General features: G+C 56.1%; 1 protein-coding gene across 2 annotated transcripts in view; it reads right to left on the bottom strand.

Moving 5' to 3' along the window:
- Nucleotides 1-21,144, bottom strand: part of ITPK1 (inositol-tetrakisphosphate 1-kinase) — a 164,987-nt gene that overhangs the window by 124,564 nt on the left and 19,279 nt on the right. For both annotated transcript variants that reach the window (XM_066341650.1, XM_066341651.1), the window contains exon 2: nucleotides 499-523. In XM_066341650.1, the coding sequence (XP_066197747.1) occupies nucleotides 499-523 (25 nt within the window). The remainder of the gene's footprint in view (nucleotides 1-498; nucleotides 524-21,144) is intronic.

Raw genomic sequence — 21,144 nt, 5'->3', positions numbered from 1 at the left:
GAGCCAGGGGCCCCTAGGGAAGGCAGCTGTGGCCTGACAGCAGACAAGGGGTGACATGGGGGAAGGGACATACCCTGGCTTGGGAAGGGGGGGACAGGCGTGGTCTTGGAGATGACACTACGCACAAGAAGGTCTGAGACGGAAGTGGGCTCATCCGCAGCGGGCTGAATAACCATGGTGGAGGGGGCTCCTTCCTGCTCCTCAGCAGAGCCCGAGGACAGACAAGGACAAAACGTGGGGGCATCGGGACGGCGCACGCCACCCTGTCCCCCCCACCAGTGCCTTCCACGGACAAAGCCACAGCAACCCCACGAACCTGAGCGACTACCAGCCCAGCCAGCGCCCTGCCCAGGGGAGAAGCCAGCGGGCCCAGGGGAGAAGTGAAAGACACAGTGCCTGTGAAGGGAGGCGGGCGGCCACCCCCCGGGGGGAGAGGAAGGTGGGCGCGGACGGACAGGCCCTGGCCTGAATGGTGGTGAAGGCAAGGTCTGTACTCACCTGGACGACTTCTATCCCTCGCTTCCTGTGGAGGAAAACAAAGAGAACAAAGGTTACTCAGCAGGCAGGGAGCATCCTTCCAGAATGTTCTCTGCAGCCAGCTGAAGGAAAGAAAGCAAGGAGAGCAGGCAGCTGCCCCTCTCAGGCCATGATTCCCAGAATGGCCTCATTGTCAGGGGGAGGTCTATGAACTGCTGGCCACCTTCAAAGTCTTCAAAACCACCTCTGGCAGAAAGAGAGGGTTGGTTCCTCAGAAGGACTTGGCCAGAGTCCTACCGAGACCCCACTTTGTCTTCCTCACAGCCAGCTGTCTCCTTCTTTAATCCCGGAGCCAGGCCTCTGTTGGCTTAGCTTCAGCCCAGGCTGCCCAAGACCCTGCCCAAGACTGCCCACCACCAACAGCTGATCACACACCTCTGCCTGGCCTCCCAGGTCAGCCCCAGCCCGCCACGCTCCAGCCCGTCCACCCGCCCTCACGCAGGAGGCCCCAGAACCTTCGGTCCTTCCCCGGCTGCCTGGCCTCCCAGGTCAGCCCCAGCCCGCCACGCTCCAGCCCGTCCACCCGCCCTCACGCAGGAGGCCCCAGAACCTTCGGTCCTTCCCCGGCTGCCTGGCCACCCTGGCCATCTCTGGCTCCCACTGACACCCGGCCCGGCCTCTGAACCAGTTCAACCATCTCGGCCCTCCACAATGTCCCCCGAGCCTCGGCCTTGTCTCTTCCCATGCCCCCCGCCCACAATCCCCTGGCCTCTGGTCTCCCATACCAGTGCCCTGACTCGCCCAACCCCATTACAGAGCCTGGGGTGGCATCTCCACAGAGCACACCTTGACCTCCCCCACCCCAAACTTCTGCTGACAGTGAGTGCAGGCACACAGGGCTACAGGGCTGAGCCACATCTCCAGGCCTCGGTGCCCACCTTCCACCCCAGCCTTCAGGACTGGGCTCAGACAGAAACACCCCCCAGGAAGCCAGCCCTGCCACACCATGCCTTCACCCCACCTGAGAGCCAGAATGCTCCTGAGAACTCTGGGTGCCACCCCCCGGGCCCTTTGTTCCGGAGTACTGATGGGCTGTCACTCGGGGGGCAGGGACTGGAGAAGGCACAGGGGTCTGTATGGACCGTAGGTGGCATGCCGACCACCACACCCAGGAGCGTCTTCCTGGAAGAAGGCTGGCCTCCTGTGGGTGCTCGGGGCGCCATGACCAGCAGAGGTCAGGAACTGAGTTGACTCGCCCAACTTCCTTCCCTGAAGCAGGAACTGTGGCAGATTCAACAACTGTGAGTCCCCCATGCCTAGCCATGGTGCTCACCTGGCATACGGATGCTCCGTATACCTAAATATGTCAACCACAGCTCGGTTCCCACAACCAGCCCAGCCTGGCACTCACAGGGCACAACAAATGCAACAGCCAAGACTCAGGCCCTTGAGGGGCTCACCATCTAAGGGAGGGGACAGGGGACAGCCCAATGCCTCCAGGCCTCTCTCAGCTTGTCACTATCTGGGTGACAGTGAGCAGACACCGTCACCTCACACAGCACAGCTGAGGGGACACCTACCAGTCTTACACTTGTTGGTTAACTCATTCAACAAGGGCTTCCCAGCGCCTTCCAAGAGCAAGGAGCAGAGCCTCACGAGGAAGCCACCCCGTGAGACAGCAAGGCTGAGCAAGAGCACTCACCAGGTCACACTGCTGGCAGTGCCAGGCTCCTGCTCCTCAGAAGCCACCCTGTGAGACAGCAAGGCTAAGCAAGAGCACTCACCAGGCCACACTGCTGGCAGTGCCAGTGCCAGCCTCCTGCTCCTCAGAAGCCACCCCCTGAGACAGCAAGACTGAGCAAGGGCACTCACCAGGTCACACTGCTGGCAGTGCCAGCCTCCTGCTCCTCAGAAGCCACCCCCTGAGACAGCAAGACTGAGCAAGGGCACTCACCAGGTCACACTGCTGGCAGTGCCAGTGCCAGCCTCCTGCTCCTCAGAAGCCACCCCCTGAGACAGCAAGACTGAGCAAGAGCACTCACCAGGCCACACTGCTGGCAGTGCCAGCCTCCTGCTCCTCAGAAGCCACCCCCTGAGACAGCAAGGCTGAGCAAGAGCACTCACCAGGCCACACTGCTGGCAGTGCCAGCCTCCTGCTCCTCAGCCCCAACACCTCCACAGAACCCCCAGTGCCGAGGAACCCAACCTGAGAACCAGCGGCTGGTCCAGGAGTCCACACCACCATGCAGCTCCTCTGCACTACTGGAAGGAATGGTGGCCACTTCCCATCTGCTTCCACAACCTTATGAGGGGACAAAGTGCGCACAACAGCAGAGCCCTGGGCCCCCAGAGCCCGGGACAGCATCACCAGAAACGTGTGCCACGCCCAGTCAGCAGCTCACAACCCTCACCATTTCTGAGTCCTGGCCCGCCGAGCAACCGTGACGGTCAAGCGCCGGTCACTTGGCACACGACTGTAACTAGCCAGGCTGGGCTCAGTGTACCTCCTCACCACTGCCCCTGCTTCTGGACAGAAATCTGAAACAGCCGGGGGAGCAGTCCCCAGGAGAACTCCAAATGACGGGACTGGGTCCGCCTGATGGGAGAGAGAAGGACACTGAAGGAGACAGAGGGCGTGTGTACGTGACCCACACCATGTGCAGCGAGCTTCCACTGGGTTCACCCAGCGAGCTAATCCTGCCGCATCCAGATTAGCCCAGGGTGCCTGTCACTCTCCTCCCAAAGCCAGCGCTCCTTTCCATATGTGACATCATCCCAGACAGCTCTCCCTCCCCCAGTCCTAAAAACAAACAGGTCTCTAACTTTGAAAACAGATGGAACCAGTAACATAAAAGAAACAAAGTAATCCTGAGAACAGACAGGCTGAAAACCTTAAGTAGGGCTGAATTCCCAGGAAAGAACAAGTTCTCTAGCTCAGAGCTCCCAAAACAGGAGAAACTGCAACTCTGGCAGAAAAGAGGGAACCACACCTCGTGCATTAGACCCCCTGGATGGATGGTTCGGGAGCTAAGGCACCCCGAGTGCCCCCTGCACTGAGGGAGGGGCAATGACAGCCCATTGCTCGGAGGAGCCAGCTGAGAGAGACCCGGAGCAGGGCCGGGCCGGGCCGTGGTGTAACGGGGAAGACTGGGAGGGGGCAGGTGAAAAGCTCCTTCCCTGGCTGTGGGGTCCCACTCAGGACCGCAACCTACTCAGGAAAGACAATGCAAACCTGCTGGGCACCTTTCTTCATCAGGGACTCCAGCAAGACAGAGGTCCCCACAATCTTCTTTTCCCAAGCAGCAGGCTCCTGAAATCCAGCCATGACCAGAAAGTGTAGAAGTTGAATCATAACACCAAAGGGGAAGAGGGAGAGGGGGTGAGGAAGAAAGGGGGGGTGTGTAAGAGAAACCAGAGCTTGTTGTCAAGTGACGCTAACCACTCCTCCTGGATACCCCAATTCCAGGATCCCAGATCCCACCCCACAGACAGGCAAATATGTGCAAAGTGTTTCAGGCTGTGGCTGTTAACTGCCACACTGTCTGCGATAGCAGATGATCAGCAAATGATCGAAATCCCCCAAGCGGGAGCAGGCTCATGGAAGGAATACCAGGTGGCAGTTAAAATGAATGAGGAAGTACTCCAGGCACACACACAGAAGGCATGAGTCATCGCTAAGACACCGCTATGTGAAAATGCAAGGTGGGAAAACCCTGTGTGCAGCTCACCATGACTTGGGTTAATTTAAGCACAACATCTAGTACACACAACGAATCTAAAAGTTCTCCGAGAAAATGGTCACAGGGTAGCCCGGGGGTCTCCAAACTTTTTACACAGGGGTCCAGTTCACTGTCCCTCAGACCTTTGGAGGGCCGCCACATACAGTGCTCCTCTCACTGACCACCAATGAAAGAGGTGCTCCTTCCGGAAGTGGGGGGGGGGGCAGATAAATGGCCTCAGGGGGCTGCATGCAGCCCATGGGCCGTAGTTTGGGGATGCTTGGTAGTCTCTGGTCAATAGCAAGTGTGGCCGGGGAGGGCGCAAGACTTCCTTTTCACTGTACATTCTCACACATCTCTTGAGTCTTGTGCCGCGTACTTCTAACGTAATCTCCAAAACTGGAGAAATAACGTTTTTTTTGAATTATCTTTTAAATGACAGGTAAAACTCCAGTTGCCAGCATTCCCAGTGCCCAGTAATGACATGACTCAATCGACTGATTGATGAAGTGAAGCAGAGAGCTCAGGATGTATCTAGGAAAGCTTCCAAATTCTCTAAGAGCAGCCAAAATAGCACCAGCTCTGGGGCCATCAGACTGTCAGCCATGGGAACATTTGATTCGGATTCTAAGCCCATTTAAAGACACGGTACCAAGAAAACAGACGGAAGGGACCCCACTGCAGTGTTAACTGGGGCTGCAGCAGTCCAGTGACGAGTTTTTCCCCCTTATACTTTCTTGTATTTTCTAGTTTTCTACAATAAATATAGATATTATTCCCAAAATAACAAAAAGGAACAATAAAAGTTAAAGTAATTAAAGAAGTGTATTTAAAACCTGCACCTGGAGAAGAATTCTACAGGCTCTAAAGCTCTTGTTTTCTTGATAAATATTGCATTAATAAGTTTAGAACAGTCAGCCCTGGCTGGCTGGCTCAGCAGTAGAGCGTCGGCCCAGTGTGTAGAAGTCCTGGGTTCAATTCTTAGTCAGGGCACACAGGAGAAGCCATCTGCTTCTCCACCCCTTCTCCTCTCACCTCCCTCCCCCCCCCCTCTTTCTCTTTCTCTTTCCCTACTGCAGCCATGGCTCAGTTGGAGCAAGCTGACCCCAGGCACTAAAGATGGCTCCATGGCCTTGCCTTAGGCATTAAAATAGCTCAGTTGCCAAGCAACGGAGTGAAGGCCCCAGGTGGGCAGAGCATTGCCTGGTAGGGGGCTTGCCAGGTAGGTCCTGGTTGGGGCACATGCGGGAGTCTGTCACTCTGCCTCCCACTTTTCACTTAAGAAAAAAAAATTTAGAACAGTCTACCCACAACTCATATTTATAAATCTATTTTTCCCAAAACTGGATAACCACCAAAATGTGGATCCATTTTAAACAAGGACCCTCCTTCCTCCCCCCCCCCCCCACCAAATCCAAGGAGAGCACAGCCATGGGGAATATAAAATACTCATTTACAAACAAATAAACTATCCTTTCAGGAAAGGAGGGAGAACAATCAAAGAAGGCTTCGTGGAGGAGGCAGCATTTGCCATTTGAACAAAAACTGAAGGGAAACTAGAAGCTGAGTAACATGAGGAGCGCCTGCTTCCTGAAAGATGCCTGTCCTGGGGTGTGGGAGCAGAGCACGCGCTGAGGGCAGGCAGGGGCGTGGGAGATGGGACAGTAGGTGCAGGCTGGCCATGCTGCAGGGGCTGGAATATCACAGCAGGCCTGGCCTTCGCCCCCCTGCCTGTGGGTCCCAAACGCCAGGCCAGATGACTAAGAGTCACCACTAGAGCTTGTCAAAATTAGTAATTTAACGTCCAGTCCTGAAGCCTATGATTCCGGAGGTCTAGGGGCGGGGGGGGGGGGGGGTGGCAGTGGGTAATTCAGGGTTTGTCAGGCCCCCCGGTGCTGCTCAGGGGCCGCAGGTGTGGGAACAGCTGCCCGCCCACCAGGAGCAAGTCCTCATGCTGCTGGTAACAGGACCGGATCCGCCCACAGAAAGGGGGAGAGGGGCTGGTTTCGTTCAGGCGGGGCCCCCTCCCAGGTCTGGGAACAGGAGCAAAGGGCACAAAGGGACCAGAAATAGCCGTGACGCTCACACACCAGGAGCGTCCAGGAGCTCACACACCACACACCAGCACCGGGAGAGGACAGGAAAGCGCATCCCCCAAGGAGCGGCCAGGCTGCCGTTTCTCCGGCCGTGGAGGTGCCAGGAGGCGGGAGAGAGCCCAGGGCTGACTCAGCACCCAGTTCAGGAGCCGTCTGAGCAACCCACAGAAATGGAAGAGGCGGGTAGTCCCCAAAGGAGGACCCGGAGCCAGCACAACGGTACCTGGTGCCTCAGTTTCCTTACAAGTGAGGAGACCCCTAGAACCCAGTCTACGGGGCTGCCAGGCCCACACTGGGACTGTGGGCTTCCGCTACTGTTGTTCCAAACTACCCTCCTTTGCCCATTTGGGTGGTTCTGACGGGTAAGCCAACGAGCGAGGGACTGCGCTCCCTCCAGAGGTGGGTACGTCCGCGGTCTGGCACCTCGCATCGTGGTAGGATGTGTGTGAGACCGAGCCAGGACAGCCCTGACCCTTCCCGGGAAGAGTCCCGGGGGCTGTCAGCAGCACAAGGGGCACAGCCACCACCGTCTCTGTGTGCCCTGACTCTCGAGGCCACGCCAGGAGGAAAGGCCCGTGTTCTCTCGCCAGAAGGCAAAGCCCGCCCAGCCGGCCAGCGCCCACTCCTCTGGACTGGCAGCTGCGGGGCTCTGCTGAAGCCAGGTGACACTGGGTTTCCATCACTGCCGCTGTCTTGCTTACGACAGCAGGTTCTCAGTGACAGGCAGCAGCTACCACTTCCTGAAGATGACAGAAATTACTCTGAGTGACCTGGCGCAGGAACCCAATGAAGAGGACCCAAAGCAGGGGAGCTCCAGAAGAGCTCCCCAGGGCCGTCAAGAGGGAGAAGCATCACGTGCCCACGCCACAAGGCCACGTAAGGCCCCAAGTGCAGGCCACTGGATATGACATCAGGAAGGTTATCACTGGACACCTTGGGATTATGACCCCCATTGAGCAGCAGGCCTGCAGGACCTCGTGAAACCAGCAGCAGGAACAGGACATGTTGCTGAGCCACCTTGGGTCTCAGCTTTCACATCTGTTAAATGGGTATGAACTTTGGTATCCAATAGGACCTCCCTGGGCAGGTCTGAGACCCCAGGGTTACTGACAAGAAAAGCCTGAGAAATGGTGAATCAGAAGGGGAAGCAGAGCAAGCAGAGACACAGAGGCCCCCTCGGACCAACGAGGAGAGTAAGTCCAGTGACAGCAGGGAGAATTCAAGGAGCTCTGAGAAGGCAGAGCAGCGACCAGAGAAAAGTTTGTAAAACCAGGGCCCTTCATCAAGAACTGCTTTCCTGTAATATGCAGGCCACAGCCACCTCCTCCCACTCAGGCACAGTGGAGGGCTAGCCACAGCAGAGGCGAGCCACCATGGAAAAGGGGGCCCACCGGGCTACCCAGCTGTGGAGGGAAGCCAGGCCTCCAAGGAACAATGTCACAGTAGCGGGAATCAACCGGAAACACAGACTCCCTCCCACCAATGGGCAAGGAGACAGAAGCTGCACCTGCACCCAGAGCTCAAACCCACTCCGAGGCGGTGTAATTACGCCAGCAGGGAGCCAGCGCATCCTCATCCAGCCATTTGTAGCACACTTTGGTCATCAGCCGGTTTCCGAGACCCCAATATGGGTCCCTTTAGCATCCACAAGGCCTGCAGGCAACCTCCCCCTGCCTCTCGCTGCCTTCAAAAGGACTCAGGGTTCCCTAAACATGTGTGTGCAGAGAAGCGCACCGTTCCCGCTGCCTCAGGTGCCCGGCCGGCATCACCGCCCGCACACACGCGAGGTCAGCTCCTCAGGAGCCGCCCCCCACCGCACCCCCCGCCGCAGCACCCCAGCAGCCGACGCAGGTCCGGAGGCTGCCGAGATCAAATCTCTGCGGCGGACATGGCAGTGGCCACCGTCCTGGCAGCTCCCCTCCTCCTGGGCATTCCCCTGGACATCTCTGCGGCGGACATGACAGTGGCCACCGTCCTGGCAGCTCCCCTCCTCCTGGGCATTCCCCTGGACATCTCTGCGGCGGACATGACAGTGGCCACCGTCCTGGCAGCTCCCCTCCTCCTGGGCATTCCCCTGGACATCTCTGCGGCGGACATGGCAGTGGCCACCGTCCTGGCAGCTCTCCTCCTCCTGGGCGTTCCCCTGGACACCCCCAACCCCAGGTTAGGCAGATCTATGTGCCCAGCGCTCCCGGACCTCAGCGACCGTGGGAGCACGTGGCCACGGAGGACTCCCCAGCCGGCTCTGGCCCATTCCTGGAAAGAAACCTGGCTGGGTGGCAATGAAGCCGGGCTGGGAACCAGACAGAAACTACTAAGAGGACCTTCGGCGAGTCGTGGTTCTGGACTGCCGCCAGAGAACATGTAGTAAAACCTGAAGACATTTTTGATGGTCACAACTAGGGAAAAGTCCTAGTGGCATCCAGAAGGTCAAGGCCCTACAATGCACAGGACAGCCCCATGGACAAAGAATTATATAAACTGTCCACAGTGCTGAGGTTAAGAAATGCGGGACAGGGAGGACGAGCACTGAGCCACCAGAGGGAGGACACCAGTCCTAGAGAGTTGCCCAGCTCCAGAGTGAACGCCCAACAAGCTGTAATAAACCTTTGTTGCAAACCTCTCAGGGCTGCTTGTTATTGCAGCCTAACCGGGCTGATCCTGACGGACAAACTCTCCTTGAGGAAACAGGGCTTGTGCCCCATCTGTACCCCAAATTCTTATCATAAGACTTGGCACGTGGCATATGGCGGTACAGCATCCAAGGCATTGGGGGAAGGTAGTACCGTCCCTCCTCGCATCAAACCCTCCGGTGAGGAACCGAGGCCAGACAGTGTGTGCACTTGCACAAGCTGTTCCCTCTGCTAAGGAGTCCTTCCTCTCCAGCAAACCCTTGCTAGTCCATCAAGAACAGCTCAAACGTCATATGCACAGGGAGGCTGTTGCCTGTCCTTTCCCAGGGCGGCAGTGATGGCTCTTAAGCCCTTCAGCCGTCGACACTTAAGACGGCTCTGTGCCCCAGAGACTGTGTTCTTTATTACACATCCTGTGCCCACTGCAGACCCTGAACCTGGCCGGTGCCCTGCAAGCACTTTCTTTTTTTTGTTGTTTGTTTTTTTGTTTTGTTTTTTTTTATTTTTACAGAGACAGAGAGAGAGTCAGAGAGAGGGATAGATAGGGACAGACAGACAGACAGGAATGGAGAGAGATGAGAAGCATCAATCATCAGTTTTTTCGTTCCGACACCTTAGCTGTTCATTGATTGCTTTCTCGTGAGTGCCTTGACCCCAGGAAGGGGGTGGGGGTGGGGGGGTCTACAGCCGACCGAGTAACCCCTGGCTCAAGCCAGCGACCTCGGGTCCAAGTTGGTGAGCTGTACTCAAAGCCGATGAGCCCGCGCTCAAGCTGGCGACCACGGGGTCTCGAACCTGGGTCCTCCGCATCCCACTGCGCCACCGCCCGGTCAGGCATCTCTCTCTCTTTCTCTCTCTCTCTCTCTCTCTTAAATTAAGCGTGGGGGGGGGGGAGTGGGAGGCAGAGAGACAGAATTCCGCATGTGTTCACATGCCCCCCCCCATCGACAGAGTGACAGGATCCACTTGGCCAGCCCCTTGTGGGGCACCGCACTGGCTGCCCATCTGGGGTATTGCTTGTCAGCTGAGCAGCAAATCTTAGTGCCTGAGGCAGAGGACAAGGAGCCAGCCACCCGCCCGCCCGCCCGTCCTCCCTTGTGTCCTCAGCTCCCAGCTCCCTCCTGGAGCCAATTCGCTGGAGCCATGGCTGAGGGAGCGGAGCGGGTGGAGAGGATGGGGAAGGTGTGGAGAAGGCGCTTGTTGGTCCAAGCTCTAGGGGAGTGTCCGGCGTGGCTTGCAGAGCCCAGTCTGGAGGGGCGCTGAGGGGTGGGCATCTATCTCACTGGTTAGCCACAGAAAAACTGCAAGCACTTTCTGAGCGAGCGAGTGTCCCAGCCTCCCGAGCCGTCCCTGCCTGTCTGGTTCACTGGCTGTTAGTTTCAGAATCTGGATTTTCCTCCTATTAACAGTGCCGCGACTGAAATGGTGACTCGATATAAATGCAACGTACGAACAGAATTTTAAAGCCAGCACAAATATTGAATTGTTTGGACAGCTCCAGGAAAGCACTAGATAAACTAGAAGCTACCATATGTCTTTTTATGGGGGGGGGGGTGTGACACCCTTCCCCTGATTGGAGAGTCACCAGATCCTGTGACTGAGGACCTTCCCCTACACCAGGTGTCCCACCTGGAGGAGGCAGGGGGAGGGTGGGCCACGGGGTGCCCGCAGCGCAGACGCGGCATGAGTCAGTGTGTTCCCTCAGAACCGTATGGAGCCCACAGGGTCGGGACGTGGCTTCTCAGGAACCCAGGATGTGGGCTGAAGCCAGAGACAGTGAGTCACCTTCCAGGCACCTCCTGGAGGAAGGCAGAACCGCCAGGACTGAGGGGCCTCGGCTGCTGAGGCGGCTTTAAACAACCCTCGACGCTCAGGACGGGGAAACTGAGGCAGGGCTGGGTTGAAGATCATCCAAGGATGAGTTAGTTCTTCTGCATCCAAAGTGTCGGCTTTTCCGACTGCAAATCACCCCAGATTTTCATCTGAAAACAAATGCTGAAGTTCCCCCGATGCCACCTGACACACTGCCACCTCTTAATATAAAAACTCTCTACTTGGATGTCTCTTTAAGGCTTTCACTATGCCCTTGCAGGTGCTGTAATTTTTCTTTCTCCTAATTAGGGACAGGCCCTGGATTGGGGGGGGGGGGTCACAGGGGCTGCAGGAACGGCTGGTTCCAGGCTCCCACCACCCCCACCACCAGCTGTCAGCCTCTGCCTCAAGGCTAATGACTCAGTCTGTAAGCAGCTGTGACATCAGCCTGAAGAGCGAGGTAAGCTACGGCAGGAAGGGGAACGACAAGAATTCCTGTGCTGACACTTCCCCCTCAGGACCCACGGGGGAGGGAGAAGACTGCCCAAGAAGGTCTGAATCTGTTTGCTGTTGTTTTTTAAGCACTTATCTTCAAAGTAACACAAGTATTACACAGGTGTGTGTCCGCGCCTGCGTTCTGACGTCTGTGCCCCACGGGAAAGTGAGCATCTCCATCCCGTTCCTGCTGCTAACACTCCCTCACAACTGAAAGCTCCCTCCTGGGCTGAGGGTGGGTTACAAGACCACAGAAAGGGTTCTTTGCGCCCCTGCGGCTCCTGCGGGGAGGGGAGTCTCCTCCCTGCGCTGGGTCTCCAACCAGACAAGCGCGAGTTCTCTGTCAGCAGACATTCGCTGGGCGTCTCTGTCCAGATCCCGGCTGGCCCGGAAACATGGACCTCCAAGCCATAAGCCCTGCCTAGAGAAGCAGGAGGCCAGGAAAACAAAGTCAGCAAACCGGTGTGTGAATCACAGTCCCCTGAATACAGCAAGGATCTGGGGGTGGCAGGGGCAGAGGAAGGTGACAGAAGACAGACGGCCTTTTGAGCCGGACCCATGGTGGCACAGTGGATGAAGCATCGACCTGGAACGCTGAGGTCGCTGGTTCGAAACCCCGGGCTTGCTCGGTCAAGGCACATACAAGAAGCAACTACTACATGCTTCCTGCTACTTACCTGCCCCCATCTCGCTCTCCTCTCTCTAAAAAATTAATAAATAAAATCTTTAAAAAGAAAAAGTAAAAGAAGGGAAAAACTGTTGTAATGTTGGGAAGATAGAGAAGTTTTAAAAAGCAAAAAAAATGAAGACTGCTCTTTGAGCTTTGCTCCTGCAGGTGACCAGGAAGGATGTCACCAGATAGGTCATCAGCAGAGGGCCGGCCGAGTACCAGGCACAGCTGGGGAAAAGTCAGGGCCTCTGGGCATTTGGGGTTACCTGGGCCTCAAGTTACCCCCACCCCAAACTCAGAAAACTGAAACCCTGAAGCACCTTATTCAAATATTTTCCCAAACCCTCAGCTCTTTATGGAAAGCCAGGGCGAAGGCAGGGCCGAGGCCTATGATTCGGGGAGGGAGCCTGGCTCCGACCTTGACTCAGTCGCTTCCCGTTCAGGCCCCATATATATATACCTGTACAGTATATGAATGCTGTATTCATTTCCTATTGCTACTGTAACAAATCAACACCAACACACTGGCTGAACAATACAATGTATTCTCTTCCAGTTCTGGAGGTGAGGAGTCCGACACAAGTCAGCACCACGGGCTCCTTCTGGGGCCTTGGGGACAAACTGTGCCTTTTGCCTTTTCCAGTTCTAGAAGCTGTCTGCATTCCTCGGCTTGTGGCCACATCACTTCGATCTCTGCTTCTATTATCATATCATCTCTAACTCGGACTTTCCTGTCTATTTCTCCTGAGGACCCTTGTGGTTATAGGAGGCCCTCTCAGATAACCTGGGATGGCCTCTCATCTCAAGATCCTTAACCTCAATCACATCTGCAAAGTCTCTTTTGCCATGTAAAGTACCGTATTCGGGTTCTGAGGGCACACTGGAAAAGGGAGAGTGACTTTTTCCTGTCAACCTCAAAACTAAGGCTCTTGCCGCTCTGCGACCCCACGAGTCTTGCGCGCTCCTTCGCAATGTCCACATGTGGGCCGTGGGCAGATGAGGATTCGTGCAGTGGTTTGGTGGGAGCCTCGACAGTCAACAAGGAGAAGGCTGGACCTCACCCCCCACGGTGCCCACAGGGTTCCAAAGGCACATGGGTATTACCAGACACCAGCATGGGGCCCCCCAGGGGAAGAGGCACCCGGGGCCAGGGAAGAGGGTGCCTGGGTGATGGAGACCTGAGGCCCGAGGCCTGGAAGTCGTGGCCATAAGTTGTGGGAAGGGGTCATAATTGCTGACCCTTTGGTCCGACCGGAGGACCATGAGAGATGCCCAGAGCAGCCACACCTTCCCACCCCCCACTCCAAGGCCACAGGGCTACACTGAAGGCCATGTCCCTCAGACCCTGCCAGGTGGCTCTGTCCAGCTACAAAGACCCCCAGACACCGAGGCAAGGGGAGCCTGAACTCAGCACCCAGGTAACACTAGCATCAAGGAGGTCCACTCGGCCCTCACCAACAGGCCCCGCCCCCTCCCAAGGCGCGGAGGTAAGTACTGAGAGACAGGCAGCGGCTTTATCTGGTGCCCGAGACCTTCGACTGCAGGGAGGCTTCCAAAGGCCCTGTCACAACCCAAACACACGAGAGGCAACAGCAGTATTTGCTGGGCCCACCAGCTCTCCTCAGGCAGGGCGAGAGGGGACAGAGGAGGAGGTGGAGCCACGGGTCCTATGAGCTGGCCCTCCAAAGGTCAACTTAGCATTCATTTTAACAGCTGCCTTAGCGAGTGTGACTGTCCTATTTTTTCAAGGAATGAAATTCAGAGAAATTAAGAATACAGAAACACAAATAGTGCATGGTAACACTTGCATGTGGAATCTTAAAATAAAAAAGAGTCGAGCTGACAGAAATAGAGTAGAATGGTGGCTGCCCAGGGCTAGGGCTGGGGGCCAAGGGGAAGGGGCTGGTAAAGGGTGCAGACTGCCGGCTCTAAGATGAACAACGCCTCAGCATCTCGTGCACAGCATGCTGACCCTAGCTGGTAACACTGTGTGATACAATTGAAATTTGCTAAGAGAAGTGTTTCTCCAAAAAAAATTTTAAAGGTAAATATGTGAGGTGATAGGTGTTTTAATGACCTCTGTGGTGAAAATCCCTCCATGATGTGTATACATTGTATCAAATCATCACTCCGCACATTTTAAACAGCTTACAATTTTATTTGTTAATTATACCTCCATAAAGCTGGAAAATACACACACACACGTATATACATAAGTATGCATATAACGTACACACACACACACACACACAAATCAAAGAGCGGCACCCTCCTGGCCTGTGCGGGGGGTGAATAAAGCATCAACCTGGAATGCTGGCATCCCTGGTTCATAACCCCAGGCCTGCCTAATTCAAGGCACGCACAAGAGAAGCGAGTTGATGCTTCCTGCTCTTCCCCTCTTTTCTCTCTCTCTCTCTCCCTCCCTCCCTCCCCCCCTCCCTCCCTCCCTCCATCTCCAATCTCTAAAATCAATAAATCGAAAGACAGAACAAAAGAAAGAGAGGAAGAAAGAAAGGCACCCAAAGACACAGCAAATGACCACCGACCTCTGAGGCTGGGGGCCCAGCCACGCCGGCTGGGGGTGAGGCTTCTGAAGTTTCTGAGGACAAACTGCTCTAGACAGGGCTGGGGCTCCCCCCAGCCCACCCGCCACCGGCATGGGCTGACCTCCCTCCCAGACCTGTGGCCCCAGGAGGCTGGGAGAGGGGTGCCACGCCCATGCGGCCTGCAGCAGAGCCCAGAAGGCACTTTCTGGGAAGTGTGACTGGCCTCAGACAGAGTGGGGACAGAACACGCCCTGGGTCACTTAAGACCCAGAAGCAGGAGGAGCTGGCATGCCTGTCTCCCTCCCACAGAGCTGACAGCGCCTGCCGAGGACAACGTGACCCGAATCCACACTCCCCAAGCAGAAGGCACCCTTCCACAAAGCAGAAGGGCAAGAAAGCAGGTTCCAGCTCCATGGCAGGAGGAAGGTGCCAGGTCCTTAAGGAAGGCTACCCGGCAGGGGAGACTGCCCGTGCTGAGGGCTGGCGGGCAGGGAGGGCAGACTGGTACACGGGGAAGGTGGCAGGGCTCGTGTCTTTGGAGCCCTCCCCATCTCTAAGCTTTCTGCACCAGCAATGAGAAAGAGCCATCGGCAGGTCACAGGACTCAGAAGAGCAAAGGGGCTGCAGAGCACAGGCCAGGGGCTGGGGGAGCGTGAGCCCCAGGCTGCCGAGGGCCCGGGGCCTGCTCGGCACAGGCGGGCACAGGCGGGCACAGGCCCCTGCTCCTTCCCGCCCAGCCTCAAGCCCTGCCAGGCTCTGCAGCTGGGAGCCATGGTAACAGGCCCCAAACAGCTCAAGAAATCCTTCAGTGAGCCCCACGCGGGGTGTCACAGCAGTCACCAACCCAAAGCCGAGAGCCAGGGCCCTGGGCAGAAGTGAGAAATATCAAAGAGGAAGCCCTGATTCCAGCCAGAAGAGAGGAATGCTTGAGTGTGACAAAGGACAGCCTCCCTGCCCCAAGAGACACAGACTGCTGTCCTGAGGGCTACCAGGCCACCACCCTACTGTCCCTGCACCCCCCTTCCCAGCCAGTAACCCCCTGCATCTAAGGCATGACTCTTAACCTCACTGCCACCCAAAGTCTTCCTGCGGCTTCCCTGGTCCACCCTGCCATCACAGCCTCGGTGACACTGGTCTGCCCACCTCCTCAGCATCAGTCTGCACCCCTCTGCTCCCCGCACAGCCGGCTCCATGCCCGCCCCCCGAGGCTGAGTCTTCCACACTCCACCCCTCTGCTCCCAGCACAGCCGGCTCCATGCCCGCCCCCCGAGGCTGATTCCTCCACACTCCACCCCTCTGCTCCCAGCACAGCCGGCTCCATGCCCGCCCCCCGAGGCTGATTCCTCCACACTTCACCCCTCTGCTCCCCGCACAGCCGGCTCCATGCCCGCCCCCCGAGGCGGATTCCTCCACACTTCACCCCTCTGCTCCCCGCACAGCCGGCTCCATGCCCGCCCCCCGAGGCTGATTCCTCCACACTTCACCCCTCTGCTCCCAGCACAGCCGGCTCCATGCCCGCCCCCCGAGGCTGATTCCTCCACACTTCACCCCTCTGCTCCCAGCACAGCCGGCTCCATGCCCGCCCCCCGAGGCTGAGTCTTCCACACTTCACCCCTCTGCTCCCAGCACAGCCGGCTCCATGCCCGCCCCCTGAGGCTGATTCCTCCACACTTCACCCCTCTGCTCCCAGCACAGCCGGCTCCATGCCCGCCCCCCGAGGCTGATTCCTCCACACTCCACCCCTCTGCTCCCAGCACAGCCGGCTCCATGCCCGCCCCCCGAGGCTGATTCCTCCACACTCCACCCCTCTGCTCCCAGCACAGCCGGCTCCATGCCCGCCCCCCGAGGCTGATTCCTCCACACTTCACCCCTCTGCTCCCAGCACAGCCGGCTCCATGCCCGCCCCCCGAGGCTGATTCCTCCACACTTCACCCCTCTGCTCCCAGCACAGCCGGCTCCATGCCCGCCCCCCGAGGCTGATTCCTCCACACTCCACCCCTCTCCTCCCAGCACAGCCGGCTCCATGCCCGCCCCCCAAGGCTGATTCCTCCACACTTCCCAACATCTGCCCACCCTGTTGGCACCTCATCTGCAACACCCCACTGCTGCCCATCACCCACAACCCTGGCAGGCTCTTCCTTGCATGACCCTGCCAGAAGGCCACCCAAGAAGACGGCCACTGAGGAGCCCAAGGGTCAGAGGGAAAGCTGGAAGGGCCCGCAGGCCACGCCTCCTTCTGAACACAAGTCCTCCTGGCAGAAGGAGAAGGCACACAGCCCTCTCTGTTCCGGCCCTTACGCCCTTACCCTTACGTACTGGGGGGAGGGCTCTCTGAACATCCAGCCCGCATCCCTGACTCAGGATGTTATCTGCTGGACAACTCTCCGGAGTGATCCTAACATCCACAACACCGGGCTGTGCAGAAGGGGCTTACTTTTTTGTTTTCTTTTGTCAGGTTTTCTTGAACTAAATTCTTCCTGATGACTTGCTTTCTCACTATCCAAGGTGTTCTTCTATCCATTCATTTTTTTCATGTACACTTTTTTTTTTTTTTTTTTTTTTACAGAGACAGAGAGTCAGAGAGAGGGATAGATAGGGACAGACAGACAGGAACAGAGAGAGATGAGAACCATCAATCATCAGTTTTTCATTGCAACACTTTAGTTGTTCATTGACTGCTTTCTCATATGTGCCTTGACCGCGGGCCTTCAGCAGACTGAGTAACCCCTTGCTCGAGCCAGCGACCTTGGTTCCAAGCTGGTGAGCTTTTGCTCAAACCAGATGAGCCCGCGCTCAAGCTGGCGACCTTGGGGTCTCAAATCTGGGTCCTCCGCGTCCCAGCCCGATGCTCCATCCACTGCGCCACCGCCTGGTCAGGCTACACTTCTTTTTTTAAAAACCGAAGGAACTACACACCTTTTTGTTGTTATTGTTTTTAATGTTTATTGTATTGATCTAAGAGAGAAAGAGAGAAGAAAGAGGGAGAGGGGGAGGAAGAAGGGGAAGGAGAGGGGGAGAGAGGGAAAAAGGAACATCAATCTGCTCTTGTATGTGCCCTGATGGGATCAAACCGTCGACCTCTGCACTTTGGGAGGATGCTCCAGCCAACTGAGCCATCCAGCCCGGGCCTCGTGCACACTTCTTGAGCACCAATTATTATATGCCCATCACAGTTTCACTACTGGGAACACAACAGTGAATATGACAGAAAGGGTACTGGTCCTCCAGGAGCTTACAGCATAGAGAGGAGGGTGAACAAGCAAACAACAGAGGAGTACGTGAGATATGTTCTGAATCATCACTCGAGAGGCTGAGACACAAAAGCGGGAACTGTGCTAAGATCTAAGGACATGATCAGGGGAAAGAGACTGCCAGGCAGCAGCAACAGCATATGCAAAGGTCCTGAGGTAAGAAAGAGAAACAGATGAAGAACTGAGAAAAGATCCTGGTGGCAGAGTCCCAGCGGGGAGTGAGGGGGCAGGAAGCATGCCTCCGCTTCCTGAGGGACCCTTCTTGTGCCATTTGGTAAACTGAGCCAAGAATTTCTCTTTTTGCTTAAGTTCATCTGATTTGGGTCTTCTCTTACCTGCATCCACAAGAATTCTGGCTACTAGAATATCTAAACCAAAACATCATATTCTACCATCTCCAACCTGCGCCTCAATCTTGAAAGTTACCGCCACCACCCAACCAGTCGCCCAGCCAGAGCCTGGCATCACACTCCACTTTTCTCCCTTGTCCCTGTCCCATCAGTCTCCACAGAAAGGTGGCGTCTGGGCCTCTAGGCAGCCAAGGACAGTGGTACCTCGGCCAAGGAGATGGGCTACTGCATGCTGAACAGAGATGCAGGAAGCACAGCAGATGGCCGCTCAGCTGAGGGAGAGAGAGAAGCCCCTGAACACGAGCTGGCTGATTGCAGGTAATTAAGAAGGGGGAAACGCGCTTTAAAATGAGCTTTCTAAACGCAGATATCATTTCAAGTGTCCCTTGCAGCGTGATTACAGCGTCCGCCCCACGAGTGTTTTATCGTTCAAGTCCCCGCGGGGAGGGGAGAGGGACAAAGCACACCGGGGAAAGCACCAGCCTCAGGCCCAGCCTCACTGCCCCCCACCCCGACCGAGCTCAGGACCCTTCCCGACAAGGCCTCCCACGGCCAGGTCGCACCCGTGCCTCAGTTTCCCCGCCTGTGCAGGAATGGGCATGACAGTGGAATGCACGCTGGGGGACCGAGTGTTGCCTGGCACGCCGCGGGCGCCCAGCCCGTGCCCAGCGTCCCTCAGCCCTCGGACCGCACTGCCCCCGTGTACAGGTGCGGAACCTGAAGCTCAGAGAAGAGCACAAGCCATTCAACTAGAGGCTGAAGAGCAGTCTAAACCCCACCCTCGTGTCACACTGGTCCCTGCTGGGCTCAGGGGATGGTGGGAAAGGTGCCGCTCTTCGCTTCTCCGTACACCGCTCCTGGCAGAGCCGACAGACCCACGTGCACGCACCAAGCAGCTGGCAGGCTGGCCCGCCCAGCCTTGGCACGTGACCCTGTTCAGCTCTCCGGGTTTTGAAATGTCACAGGCTCTAGCCGGGTGGCTGGCCTCCGTGGCTTTCCTCTGCCCCGGTGGCTGCCTTCTAGCTCTGGAGCCTCTGCCCCCAGGGTCCCTACAGTTTATACTCAACACAACCAAGGTGCAGACTGAGAGGAAAGTCAACAGATCAACACACTGTCACCAGGCACTCTGTGACTAGGCCAGCACTGGGGGTGGGGAGGCTCCACATACTGGCATCTCAAATCCGCCCAGCCCCAAAGCAAGGGCTATGCAGCCCCATTTTAAAGATGAGAAAAATCAAGGTTCAGAGAAATAGGAGCCATGATCTTCCATCCAGGCCTCCTGACCCCCAGGCCAGAGAACAAGCCATACCCAGTGCCCAACGCCCACGAGCACACTGCCACACAGGCCTCAGCCGGAGTGTGAGGAGTGAGCCAGCCACCAGAGTGGGTGGGTGGTAACAAAGCCAGGCTGGGAACAGAAAGGGCTGTAACGGGACCTACAGCGGTTCTGGCTGAGTGCCCTGGGGGACATCTGGCGATCCCTGGAGACATTTTTGGTTGTCACACTGGTGGAGGAGTGGGTGGAGGCCAGGGACGCTGCCAAACGTCCTAACAAGACAAAAGGATCCAGCGCAACAGGTCAACAGAGCAGCGGCCGAGGAACCCTGAGCTACGGGAAGCTGCATACAGGGATCTGGGTCTGCCTGAGCGTGGGGCTGGTTCAAATCACAAAGGGCCCTGGCTGGTTGGGTCAGTGGTAAAACATCGAACCAGCGTGTGGAAGTCCGGGGTTCGATTCCCAGCCAGGGCACACAGGAGAAGCGCCCATCTGTTTCTCCACCCTTTCCCCTCTCCTTCCTTTCTGTCTCTATCCCTCTCGCATCCAAGGCTCCATTGGAACAAAGTTGGCCCAGGCACTGAGGATGGCTCTATGGCCTCTGCCTCAGGCGCTAGAATGGCCCCAGCTGCAAGGGAGCAATGCCTAGATGGGCAGAGCATCGCCCCTGGTGAGCATGCCAGGTGGATCCTGGTCAGGCACATACGGGAGTCTGTCTGACTGCCTCCCCGCTTCTAACTTCAGAAAAATACAATAAATAAATAAATAAATAAATAAATAAATAAATAAATACCACAAAGGTCCAGGCGTCCAGCATACTGGCTCCCACAAAGAAGGGAGGCGAGAAGAAGGGACATTTTGCCATCAACAGGTCATGACCAGAGAACACACCATCAACATTCACAGATGCATCCAGAGTGGGTTTCAAGAAGCATGCCCCTCGGGCAGTCAAGGAGATCCAGGAATTTGCCATGAAAGAGATGGTAACTCCAGATGTGCGCATGGGCACCAGGCCCAATACAGCTGTCTGGGCCGGAGGAATAAGGAATGTCCCATACGTATCCAGGTGGCATTGTCCAGAAAAGGTAATGAGGGTGGTGATTCACCAAACAAGCTCTATCCCAGGGGTCGGAACCTTTATGGCTGAGAGAGCCATGAACACCACATATTTTAAAATGTAATTCTGTGAGAGCCATACGCATTATCCAATAAAAATTTGTTGTTGTCCCGGAGGACAGCTGTGATTGGCTCCAGCCACCCACAACCATGAACATGAGTGGTAGGAAATGAATGGATTGTAATACATGAGAATGTTTTATATTTTTAACATTTTTATAAAGATTTGTCTGCGAGCCAGATGCAGCCATCAAATGAGCCACATCTGGCTCGCGAGCCATAGGTTCCTGACCCCAGCTCTATCCCTTGGTTACCTACATACCTGTCACCACTTTCAAAAATCTACAAATAGTTCATGTGACTGCGAACTACTGTCAAATAAAGTTATAAAACTGCAACAAAAAAAAGTTCAAGTAAACATGCTTGCATGTGAGCATATATGTACACATGTGTTTATGTAAAAGTGGTCATATAGATATGCACACAGGGACTGATTCGGAGGGGGTGAAACAGCTGGGACAGGACTCCTTTCACTGTAAGTTCTTTCTTGTCTTTTGATATTGAACGATGCTGGCTGTACTAACTATTCCACAACATTTACATTCTCTCAAAAATAACAAAATAACATTTCCCTGGTATACACAGTCTCCCTCAACCACCCAACCTCTGTTGAGAACCTTGCTTTGGATGCCCAAAGAGGCAC

This window comes from Saccopteryx leptura, chromosome 6 (assembly GCF_036850995.1).
Source record: "Saccopteryx leptura isolate mSacLep1 chromosome 6, mSacLep1_pri_phased_curated, whole genome shotgun sequence".
Taxonomy (NCBI): Eukaryota; Metazoa; Chordata; class Mammalia; order Chiroptera; family Emballonuridae; genus Saccopteryx; species Saccopteryx leptura.
The sequence above is the reverse complement of the archived record's forward strand: the minus strand, read 5'-3'. Positions and strand labels throughout refer to the sequence as shown.